Below are 13353 nucleotides of genomic sequence, written 5' to 3' on the forward strand. Positions count from 1 at the left end.
AGCTCAAGCACTTCAACATTTTGAACAGATACAAATATGTAACTTTCCACTATCAATTAAAAACTTATCAAGTCCTTTACTACCATAATACTGTAACACAAATGTGCTACCCAAAATTAATTCCCATTGTGTCCACTGTAAATAAAATGCACTTGTTGTCTTGTGTAAATTTTTAGACACTATGTGTTAATTAGAAATATGTGTAAATTTTTGTATTGTGATGTATTAATCCTGGGTTAATGCCATTGAGGAAAGTTGGGGAAAGCATTATCGTCTGCAGAGTTCTGCTGTCCCATCTCATGGTTAAAAAAAAGAAATGGAGGTAGCTGGTGATTTTAATGTGGATTTATTGAAAAGCTCTGTCAGTGAACAATTATTGCAGTCAGTAATACTATCATTCAATTTAGTTTCTACTGTGAACTTTGCCACTAGGATATGTAAACGCTGTGAGACTGCTATTGATAATATTTTTGTACACAAATCTAGGGAAAATGTCATATCACAAAACCAATAGTAAATGGGCTATTTGATCATGACATGCAGCATCTTGTGTTAAATGTTGAAACTTGTCAGGATAAAAAATCCACTAAATCTGCATACAGGAGGGTATTAATAACTCAAAAATTGAGAAGTTCGGGAAATTGCTCAAAGACATTAATTGTTTACAATGACTCTGACTCAAATGGAAAATACAAAGCATTCATTAATAAAGTTACCTCCACTTTCTAAAACTGTTTACCCTTAAAGGTAACTCTAATCACACAGAAGTCAAAAAATAAACCATGGATTACACAAGGAATAAAGATGTCATGTAGATCAAAGAGGAGACTCTATCTACTATCTAGGAACAGCTCTGATGTTAGGATTGTAATTCATTACAAAGAATACAGCAAAATACTGAAGCAAGTAATCCATAAATCGAAGCAGCTTTATTATGAGACAAAGATAATTACATCAGGGAACAAAGTAAAGACTTTATGGGATATAGTGAAGACAGAGACAGGTGGGGCCAAAAAGGAACAGGAACAGACAGCTCTTAAAATAAAAGAGACTTTGGTAACAAGTACATGCAGTGTTGCAAACCTATTAAACAAGTACTTCATTTCTGTTACAGACAGCTTAGGGCTGTCAGGTTCAGCGAACAGTGCAATGGAATATCTGAGACCGGTCTTTAAAAATAACTTCAGTAAAATGGAAATGATGCTCACATCTCCCAAAGAAGTAGCATCCACCATAAAATCCTTAAAATCTAAGATTCCAGTGGGTAAGATAGCATATCAATGAAGTTAATCAAAGAGTGCTCATGTGAGTTGAGTTCTGTCTTAAGTTATTCGTGCAATCAGTGTCTTATGAGTGGAACATTTCCAGACTGGATAAAACATGCCGAAGTTACGCCTCTTTAGAAGAAGGGGGATAAAGAGATACCATCAATCTATCGACCAATTTCACTTTTGCCAGCTTTCTCAAAAATATTTGAAAAGGTTGTGTTCAAGCACCTCCTTAACCATCTGACTGCAAATAATATATTGTCCAAGCCACAGTTTTGGATTTCTTAAGGGTTCTGATATAGAGAAAGTTATTAGCACTTTCGGTGAGAATGTACTTAATTCATTAGATAGTAAATTAGAGGATACTGGAATTTCCTGTGACATGTCAAAAGCCTTTGACCGTGCGGACCATTGCATTCTCTTAAGTAAATTAGAATATTATGGTGTCACTGGCAATGCTGTGAAGTGGTTTGAATCTTATCTAACAGGAAACAAAGGGTGTTGTTGGGAAATAACCTGTCCACTAAGCAGTAAGTCTTCATCTGACTTGGAATTACTTACATGTGGTGTTCACCAAGGTTCCATCTTGGGTCCATTGCTTTTTCTTGTGTACATTAATGACCTCTTGTCTGTTACATTGCCAGATGCTAAGTTTCTTTTGTTTGCAGATGATACAACCATTGCAATAAGTAGCAAGTCAAGTACAGATTTAGAAATAGCTGCTAATCAAATTTTCACTGACATTAATAAACGGTTTAAAGCTAATTCACTGTCATTATACTTTCAGAAAAGCCGGTATGTGCAGCTCAGAACCTGTAAGAGATTTCCTTCCAGCATGTGTATAACATATGAAGACATGCAGATCAAAGAGGTTGACAATGTTAAATTTCTGGGATTACAACTCAATAATAAATTCAGAATTGCTTAAGCGCCTAAAAAATGCCTGTATTTTCAGTGAGAATGATGTGAGATGCAGGAGATATAAATATAAAAGACTTACATACTGTGCTTACTTTCATTCTATTATGTCATGTAGGATCATATTCTGGGCCAACTCATCAAACTGAGCTAAAGTTTTTAGGGTGTAAAAGCGTGTGATAAGAGTCATGTGTGGTGTAAATTCAAGAACATCATGTAGAAATCTGTTCAAGGAACTTTTTATTCTAACCACTGCTTCTCAGTATATTTATTCCTTAATGGAAATTGTTGCAAGTAATACATCTCTATTTCCAACCAATAGTTCAATATACAGCATCAATACTAGGAATAAGAACCATCTACATACAGACCTGAAACCACTTACCTTGGTCCAAAAAGGGGTCCAATATGAAGAAACACACATTTACAATAAATTGCCAGCAACCATTAAAAACTTGGTTTCAGATAAAGCACAGTTTAAACAGAGTTTGAAAGATTTTTTATAGGCAACTCCTTCTACTCCATAGATGAATATGTTACCAGAGACTGTTAAGCCAGCTTAAGTAAATATATCTGTTAGATTTCAGTTTTGACCATACTTGGTTACAACAGTCAAGATTAGGTATTTTGTGTATGATAAATTTATTAATATTGCATAACAATGTTTGATTCTGAAGGCATATTATTTCTGTAAATGTGAGCTGTTCGAGTTTACCACACTGTATTCATGTATTTTGACAATCTCCTGAAAAATAATTAGGTAGTAAGTATTATCTTCAAATGTTTTATGTTTTTATGTTATACTTTCTGACATGTTGCACATCCACGAGAATCATCTCACTTTTTGGGTCTATGGAACAAAAACTGAATCTAATCTAATCTAATCTAGAGAGTAAAGACTCGTGGAGGTGCGCCTTATCTGGACGCTAGTGTGGCGTCAGCAGACTTACTTGGTTGTGAGACGTAAGCTGGAACACACCAACTGGCTTGTAGTATCAAGCATGTTTGAGGGGCAGTTGTTACTAACGAGGCACCAAGAGCATACAAGTACTGGCAGGTGTAAGAGGCTTAAGTAACATCGAGGTCCTGCTCTATAACTTATCATTGCGCATCAAGGTGTGCCTGCAATATTACATGGAGCAAAGGGAGCACTGTAGACAACAACTAAGACGACGGCTTAACATCTACAGGAAACTGTCAGGTTGTTTTACTTTCGTTCAATTTAGAAACTCTGTGAGGCATTACCCAGTGGTATTCTCAATGAATTCTAGTTCAGTAATGTGCTGTACGTAAAAACTGTAGATTCCCGATCTTATATTTATCCTCATTGTCACCTAATTAAGGTCCATTACTTTCCAGTTACTGAATACCAGATTATCGTTGTTTCAATAGTTAAAAGCATAATATTGAGACTATCATTGCCCCCTTTTTTTCTAAATGATAATTGAAGCTGGTAAAAAATGAAGCACGAATAAGTTAACAGTGTTGTTCAATAATATTTAGAGGCAAAGGCATTCAATCTAATTGAATGAAGACAAAATAAAGTAACGTAACTTAAAATTAATGTAGTTCTGGCAACATCAAATCAAAGCAAAGAATAAATAAAGTTTACAGCTTCGTATTCCACATCTGTGCCTATTGTAATGATGATGTTGGGTACCGACAAGGTTCGCATTTTGACGTTGTCAATCTGTTGAAAACCAGAAGTTGCTTATTTAATCCAATAAGTGGTCATTGTAATTATAGCCTATACGCAATTCCTAGATTGCCGTGTCGAGAAATCTAAAACGTCAATGTGAGGTTACGGAAATTACTGCCGCAACAGAACAGATACCTCCAGTCGGTCCCTTATTTTTTAATAACTAGTTTAAATATCTTTTCCAAATTAATGTAGCTGAGCTCGCGATCGACCGAGCACAGTGAACTCGTATTCTGGTGAACGACGGTTCAAACCCGCCTCTGATTATCCTGATATACGTTTCCCGTAATTTCCCTAAATTGTTTCAGGAAAATGCAGGAGTGGTTCCTTTGACAAAGGATACGACGAATTTCCTTCCCCATCCTTCCCTAATCCGAGCTTGCGCTCCGTCTCTAATGACGTCGTTGTCGTCGGGGCGTTAAGCACCAATCTACTCCTTATTCTGGTCGCCGTCGGCAAGCTATAGATCAGAAATAAGATCCGTACATTCGCTTTCCACTCGCCAGCGAGTCCTGTAATATCGTCTCCGTACTCGTCACCTACGTGTGGCCGTAGACTCGACTCGTGAGTTACTACCACCACCCACTCGTCACCCGAATCTATTGCCGCACAAGTGCTGAGAAAATATGGCTCTGAACACTGTGGGACTCAACTTCTAAGGCCATCAGTCCCCCAGAACTTAGAACTACCTAAACCTAACTAACCTAAGGACATCACACACATCCATGCCCGAGGCAGGATTCGAACCTGCGACCGTAGCGGTCTCGCGGTTCCAGACTGTAGCGCCTAGAACCGCACGGCCACTCCGGCCGGCTGCTGAGAAAGGAGAGAGACTACACGAGTTCTCACGTACAATCGGGGAATCGCGGCATTTATGCTACATAGGCAACCGTTTTGAAATGAATTTTCGCCGCTAAACTGTAAATTACTACTCATTTATTTCACACAGTCATAATTTCGGTTTTGTAGCCGTTCTGAAATAGACGATGGACTGTCAGAAAATTTTCGACCTGCCTAAATGACGGAAGCAAGTTATACAAGTTCTGTTAAAAAAGTATCTGGCCTCGTTTTTTTTCTTTCTTTCTTTTCTTTTCTATGCGAGCACCTGGTGGACCTGAATCCAGCGCGCTTGCATGAAACAACCTTGAATCTTCGTGTGCACGCGTAAATTTTTTTCCCGCCTGTTAATTACGTCAGTTGCTGTCAAGCAGCAGTTGAGTAACGTAGTATGTAGAGCTCGCGTCGGTTTTTCATTGCAAGGGAAATGACGGAACGACTGGAGCAGCGCTACTGCAAAAAATTTTGCCAGAAACTGGGCGACATCCAGGAGGGAACCATTCGAAAGATTCAGACGCCTTTCGGTGACGATGCTATGGGCATCACACAGATTAAGGAGTGGTACAACCGGTTTAAAGAAGGCTGCACGTCGGTGGTAAGCCAGTCACGCTCCGGACGCCCATCAATATGCCATAATGACCAGGTCATCGCCGAAGTGAACACTGTGGTGATGCGGGACCGTCGAGCGACTATCAGAAAAATTGCTCAAGAGGTGGACATCAGCACTTTTCGGCATATTCCACTGCGACCCAAGAATCGGCCATGAAGAGAGTGTCGGCGACATTCGTGCCCAATCTGCTGACAGGGAAGCGAAAGCAACTTCCTGTTGAAGTGTTACAGGACATGCCAGACTCCACAAACAGTGACCCCTACTTCGTGAACGGAATCACTGGTGATGCGCCCTGGATATGCGGGTACGACCCGGAAAACAGATCCTAGTTGTCACTGTGGAAGCATTCCTCGTCACCAAGACCAAAGAAGGTCTGCCAACTGCGCAGTAATGTTATAACGAAGCTGACTGGTTTCTTTGACCCCTGAGTGTGGTACAACACGAGTACGAACCACAGGGTCAAATAGTCACCAAGTAGTACTAAGGAAGGTCCTCCATCGCCTACATGATGTTGTGCAGCGCAAGAAACCGGACTTGCGGTTTCTCGCCTTTGATTCAGACTTTCTGGCGAAAAACCAGATTCCTGTGCTTGAATAGGCTCCTTTTCTCCTGATATAGTCTCCTGCAATTTCTCGTTACCAAAACTCAAGAGACCATTGAAAGGAAAGTGATTTCAGACGAGAGAGCACATTATGGCAGCAACCACAGTCGAGCTAATCTCTATTCCGAAAGAGGATTTCTCGGTTCGCTTCCAACAATTGCAGCACCGCTGCGAGATGTATGTGGAATCCAAGGTAACTACTTTGAGGGTGATTAGGTGTACAACACTCAAGTTAAGCCATTTTTTTTCGGTCAAAGATCAGCTACTTTTCTAAGAGACCTCGGATACCAATATAAGGACTGGTCTGTTACCAGTGAATGTTGTTTTGTTTACACATACATTTATGTAGACAAAACCTAGGAAACATGACGTGAGGAAGAAGTGTAATTTGCAAATGGTGGTTAGTTATTAAAATAAATTACGGAAATGAATGATGAGCTACACAACTCGCTGTTAGCCCACAAACGCATGTTGCCGTGAGCAAATGAATACAGAATAGCGCGCTTTTTTTTTTTTTTTTTTTTTTTTGCCGCAGTCATATAACAGTGACGTTGCTCTGTACCGAGTTTTCAATTGTGCAGTACTTCAGTGTGATTCAACTGCCCATATCGCTGCCGATTTACACAGCCCAAAATGCTATAGTTGGCCTTCATGAACCACGCGCGAGAGTTTCATATTCTTTCGCTCGCTACAAGCTAACTATTACTCGTACAGAAAAATGAACGAGACCTTTTTGTAGTAAATTTAACTCATTTAAATCCTTTACTTATATATGTTTCCGTTATAGGCCGTAGTTTTCGAGTTATTCAAGAAAAGTATACCAAAGTGATCTTCGAATGCAACCCCACTGCCACACTTAGGCCCACCATCAGGATTTCTAGTATGTTGTTTATGGACCTCCTTCCCACCACTAAACAAATATATGCGACTGCAAGAATTATTTCCTACATTCGACTTTTTCTGTTCTTCATTGATTCGTTTTGTAACACCGTCGTCTATTCGAGAACCTACAAACTGTGAAAGTGACTTTTGTGTACATTTTAAATTGCAAAAGTGACTTTTTCGTAAATTTTACCAAAGAGTTTTGTAAGTTTTAACAGGATAAAATACACAATTACATTGTTGTGTTCGTTAGGCCTTCTGACTACAATACTACTAAGGGTTAAGTCTGGATCGAATTGTCGACATAATTAGCCTTAGCGTAACGTTTCCAGAAGTCAAGTTTAAATTAATAATGTCGTCGAAATTGCGAACTACGCTGGAGGGGTAACAGCACAATCAGGAGAGCCCACAAAAGGTTGAATATAGTGAATACTTCGCCAAGTCGGACATTTTTGTACAGCAGTAAGAGGAAGTGCCATGGTGAAAACACTAAAAATCCTGACGTTTAGGGATGAGCGTGGGATGAAGATGCATTAGCAGGGCACTTTTGTAGGTTTCTCTTGAATAACTACAAATCCGTGAATTCCAGCGAAAGCGTATCCAAGTACCATATTTAGGTGATTAAATTTCCTCCAAAAAGGTACAGCTCATTTTTTTCTGTGGGACTAGAAGTTTGCGCGTAGCGAGTGAGACAACATGAAAATATCGCTCATTTTTTTAAGAAGGCAATCTATAACATTGCGGGGCAGGTGAATCATCCTGTACATTTTCTCGTGATGGAGGTGGAATAAGCAATACAATCATTTTGTTTCCGTTTGGCGAAATTGGTATGTTTTTCGTCTGAAGCGTGGACTATAGTTGTTGTTGTTGTTGTTGTGGTCTTCAGTCGTGAGACTGGTTTGATGCAGCTCTCCATGCTACTCTATCCTGTGCAAGCTTTTTCATCTCCCAGTACCTACTGCAACCTACATCCTTCTGAATCTGCTTAGTGTATTCATCTCTTGGTCTCCCTCTACGATTTTTACCCTCCACGCTGCCCTCCAATACTAAATTGGTGATCCCTTGATGCCTCAGAACATGTCCTACCAACCGATCCCTTCTTCTGGTCAAGTTGTGCCACAAACTTCTCTTCTCCCCAATCCTATTCAATACTTCCTCATTAGTTATGTGATCTACCCATCTAATCTTCAGCATTCTTCTGTAGCACCACATTTCGAAAGCTTCTATTCTCTTCTTGTCCAAACTATTTATCGTCCATGTTTCACTTCCATACATGGCTACACTCCATACAAATACTTTCAGAAACGACTTCCTGACACTTAAATCAATACTGGATGTTAACAAATTTCTCTTCTTCAGAAACGCTTTCCTTGCCATTGCCAGCCTACATTTTATATCCTCTCTACTTCGACCATCATCAGTTATTTTGCTCTCCAAATAGCAAAACTCCTTTACTACTTTAAGTGCCTCATTTCCTAATCTAATTCCCTCAGCATCACCTGACTTAATTAGACTACATTCCATTATCCTTGTTTTGCTTTTGTTGATGTTCATCTTATATCCTCCTTTCAAGACACTGTCCATTCCATTCAGCTGCTGTTCCAAGTCCTTTGCTGTCTCTGACAGAATTACAATGTCATCGGCGAACCTCAAAGTTTTTATTTCTTCTCCATGAATTTTAATACCTACTCCGAATTTCTCTTTTGTTTCCTTTACTGCTTGCTCAATATACAGATTGAACAACATCGGGGAGAGGCTACAACCCTGTCTTACTCCCTTCCCAACCACTGCTTCCCTTGTGGACTATAGTACGAAACGCATTTACAGTTGTGTACTCTGTATCAATTAATTTTCGTCTTACATCTTCCATAATCTCTCAGACCGCACCTTCGTTAAATACCATCCGAGCCCGACAGACGGTCATTTCGCCTTGTCAGTGTTGGTGTCAGTAACAAGGTCGTGCACTCATCTTTCGCTCTAACAGTTGATAACTGTGCTGTCCGACATGTCCAACAGAACAGACACCACTCGCAAATACATGAATAACCGGGGTGAAGGAATGGAGAGGATACGAAATGGGAAAGAAGTACGAAGGAAATAATGACTTCCAGTCACACGAGGCACTCCGGCTTTGCGACGACGATAATTGACAGTTTATGCCAGACTGGAACCAGGAAGCTCCGCTTCTCAAGAACGGCTACGCTAACGTCCTCGGCCGCTTATACCTGTAAGTCTATGGGCGCGACGGCTGTCTGATGAACGGATGTGCGGATGCACAACCAACGTCCGAACTGCTACGGGAATCCGAAATCTGGGAATAGGGGGTTAATTTTCTGGGATCGTTGCGATGAAGGAGAGGGAATCCGGGAATTTGGGTCTGAAGAAAGTGTGTACAGATGGCCGAGGCGGTTAACAAAACCGTTCCAGAGAAGCCGAACATTCGGGTTATAGTCCCGGTCCAGCACCAATTTTCAACTCTCGTCGTTACTTTGCCGCAGTACCCTGCGCTACTGAGAGTCATTATTTCCTTCGTAGCCGGCCGGAGTGGCCGTGCGGTTCTAGGCGCTACAGTCTGGAGCCGGGCGACCGCTACGGTCGCAGGTTCGAATCGTGCCTCGGGCATGGATGTGTGTGATGTCCTTAGGTTAGTTAGGTTTAATTAGTTCTAAGTTCTAGGCTACTGATGACCTCAGAAGTTAAGCCGCATAGTGCTCAGAGCCATTTGAACCATTTTCCTTCCTATCTCTTTCCTTTCTCGTTTTCTTTCCAATCCATTCCCCCTATTATTCAAGCAAGAATCACTAATAGCCTTACACTCCTGCGTGCTTCGGTAAGAGAGAACGAGTCGATAAGTATGAACCGAGCGCATCGCCACAGTTCTCAGGCTCGTCATACTCGCGTAACTACAGCGGGAACGAAGGAAGTCCATTAGTTCTAATGAAACAGCGGCGCCTTGATCTGCGAAAGCTGATGTAACAGCAGCGCCTTTATTTATGAACTATGCAACCCGAACGTTAGACTCGTACTCGCTCCGTTTCTGATCTCTATTGCAGACACACTCCAAAGTCCCTTCTCTCGTTGCACGCTGCATGGTACTCTCCAACCAGTCCCAACTGTCGCCTCTCACCGTTCGAATCTTAACACCGCGGTAATATCCAGCACACTACCCACTGGGAACACTACCCAAGCGCCTCGGATAGGACCAATAATAATTGACCACGTAACATTTTTCACAAATCGATCAATCTATTGCAACACAGGGAACCTCCACGTCGCTGAGAGATAGTGGTGTGTCGATCCCTTTCGAAGACTACAAGGATGGCCCCGACGGAGCCAGCGCGGCGGCTGGCCTAATGGAGGACGCTGCAACTGACGGTCTGGGCTACATGTCCGGTGTCCGACTCTACACTGGGGCGGCAGAGGGTGACAGCGGCTTCGGCGCCGCGGCTAGACGAGCTGGAGAAGAAGCTGCCAGGGGCGGTCGCAGGGTGGTCCGTCAGAAACCTCCAGGCACAGTGTACGACCATATTTTCAACGTAAGTTCACAGAGTAGCTGCTCGTATTTAACTGACGTTGAGCTTTAAGCCATATAGTAACCAATTCAGTGTTGTGCATCTTCGTGTTTTCGGAGCGCTATGACTGATTTGTTACGTTTCGGACGTGCAGCCGCATAAATTCAATTTCTTCTTCCAATACTTCGGCAGTATACTTTCCGGCTACCATCAGAGTGAAGCGAAACATTGTCACCACAGCACTCGCTCCGTCCCCTAAAGACGCGTACACAACAGGCCAACGAAGGCCAATGGAAAACAGCTAGCCGCTTCATAATATTCTTCTCGGGCCTGCAGCCGGATCATGAAGTGATCCTAACACAATATTTCCGCGGTTCACCTGGTTGCCATCTTCAGGTGAGTAAGCTGTTCCAGTGATTACGTGTCCAGGAGGACCGCGGAAAACTTGTGTGAAGCTTACGTGCTCACAGCTGACCACTCTGTTGGCCGAGATTTGCATAGCGTGCACGGGCGGCAAATCGGAGTCAACGAAGTGATTGGCCTTGGTTGTGGTTCGGTCTCCTGTCGCTAACATCAAAGCTTTGGCACTTGGTTGACCTTGAGACCTCTCTCCTAGTATGGACGCCGGATCGAACATTCATTGGTTCGATAGCAGTTTTCTGTGTCTTTAGAATGTTTTTTTTTTTTAATTTTTTCAATAAAACATATGAGTTCGACTTGTCGCTGTCCCGAGGAGCTTCATTTCAACAGTCGCTGTTTCATCTGCAGGCAGCGCCTGCTCTCTCTAAAGTCTATATTTATCGCGTTTAAAAATACTGGAGTGTGGAGTGGAATATGGAGAGAGCATTAAAGCTGATAGAGTTTTTCCGTGATTGGGTGTGCTTATGGGACGCTAACAACTGTGTTAATAAAGATAAGTTGAAAATATTACACGCTTGCATGGAAGTAAGTGAACTGTTAGTAATGAGCAGATGTGAAAAACGAAATTTAGACTTCATTGACATATTTTCGCCGTGATCGATAAAGAGACAAGCAAAACTCAGAGTGACCTTTAATCTTCCTGCTATAGATGCAGCATTTGTAAAAGTGGCGTCACCTTTGGTAATTTAGGGCCAGCACAATTCAGTAGGCATAGTCCATTTCAATTCAGGTAGGCTAGGAAAAAAATCATACCTTCATAGTCTCGGATGTTATTGAATTTAGCATATGTTAAAATGAAGGACTAAGTAAGGGACACGTATTTCTTTGTTTCCTCCAAAAAAATTTCTGCTCCGTGATACAGCCCTTCAAAGATGACACTGCGCATACTATTTTGAAGATGTGAATTTTGGAAAAAATCCTCTGCGACAGTTCTAGATATTTTGTTGGTTTTTTTATCTGAAAGCTAATTGCTTTATGATTCAAAGAAATCCACCATTTGGACTTGTCTGTACTATAGCGCTCTGAACTTTTTTATAATGTATGGAAAAAAATTTTGTTTCAAAAATTCCAATCCATAAAATTTGGATTTTTTTTCTGTTGGTTAGTACCACATAGTTCTACATTCCTTGAAAAGGAGAGCCGGAACTTTTAGGTTGAAAAGGTTTCACAAATAATTGAAATTTTTGCCGTACATAAAACCTGTTTTATTACCACATTATCACATAACAGGCTCATAAAAATGGAAACCTAGCCTTGTTTAACGCAATTTTAGTATTGAGAAATGAGTTAGAGACTCATTTCTCAAGAATGTAAATGGTTCCAAAATGTGTGAGAGAGGTCAAAGACTTAAAGGTTTCAATTTATATATAACTTCTGTGCACTCTGTTTTGTACTGAAATTAGCCTGTCAGTGAACTACAAATGTGTTCCAGTGCTTCAGTATCTTCCTTTGATGTAGAATGATGCCTTCCTGTTGAACCAATAGGAACTGGGGAACTTACAATCTTCAAAACATTGTGAACAGGACGTGAGCACTGATGGCGTTGTTCCTGTCCTTCAGCTGGCAACCTATATCCAGCAGCTGGTCCATGTTGTAGCATAAAGTTCACTACAATTTGTGTAACTCATAACTGGTGTCTAAATTCTCTGCAATCCACCAGTCACAGTCATGCACACACACACCACAAACATACCCCTTCTTAGGTTGTGAATCTGAATATTATCCTAGGAGTTGGCCGAACGAACAAAATTTCTTCTTTCTTGCTCTTTAAAGTGCGTGCAATATTTCACCCATCATTTTTGTCCAAAAACGTGTCTTCTGAATTCCTTTCACAGGAGTAGTTTGTTTGGACCATTCTCCTTTTTTCTGCTCACGGAATACTTCGATTTCCTCTTTGGACAAAAGAAAGAGGGCTGTGGATGTGTAAGATTTCACGACTCTCGTAAAATCTTCAGCATTCTGAATCGCAGCTGTATTTGGTCTGAAAAGTTTATGTTTTGTAGCATGGTACTTCAGCAGGCCACCTACACAATCACAAGACCCCTTCCCGTGACCAGTAGCACTGTATACCCAATCAGTTGGCACAACTGACTTGCTCAATACAAAAAGATGGTAACGATTTTTAAAATGACTAGGACCACCATCAGAAATAATGATGATCTTCTCTGCCCCTGTTTGCAGTTGAAGAATATTGCGCATTGCTAGCAAATCATATGCCGAGTCATGTCCTGCGTCATCACTTATAACTGCAACACTTGTGGTCTTGGTTCAAATGGCTCTGAGCACTATGGGACTTAACATCAGTGGTCAGCAGTCCCCTAGAATTTAGAACTACTTAAACCTAACGAACCCAAGGACATCACACACATCCATACCCAAGGCAGGATTCGAACCTGCGACCGTAGCGGTCACGCGGTTCCAGACTGAAGCGCCTAGAACCGCACGGCCACAGCGGCCGGCACTTGTGGTCTTGTTTTGAAAATATGTCACTCCTGTAAAAATTGAAACCTGGTCATTACTCCAATGACACCCGTGTACTTCTTGTGGGAGAAATACAGACCAGTTCTCAGCAAAATCACAGTGAAGCAGTAAACATGGTTCTTCAG

The 13353-nt window shown here is 41.4% G+C and overlaps 1 protein-coding gene across 3 annotated transcripts in view; it reads left to right on the top strand.

Moving 5' to 3' along the window:
• Positions 1-13353, top strand: part of LOC124790003 — a 141572-nt gene that overhangs the window by 45466 nt on the left and 82753 nt on the right. For all 3 annotated transcript variants that reach the window (XM_047257544.1, XM_047257546.1, XM_047257545.1), the window contains exon 3: positions 10076-10351. In XM_047257544.1, coding sequence (XP_047113500.1) covers positions 10076-10351 — 276 coding nt within the window. The remainder of the gene's footprint in view (positions 1-10075; positions 10352-13353) is intronic.

Source organism: Schistocerca piceifrons, chromosome 3 (genome assembly GCF_021461385.2).
Source record: "Schistocerca piceifrons isolate TAMUIC-IGC-003096 chromosome 3, iqSchPice1.1, whole genome shotgun sequence".
Lineage (NCBI taxonomy): Eukaryota > Metazoa > Arthropoda > Insecta > Orthoptera > Acrididae > Schistocerca > Schistocerca piceifrons.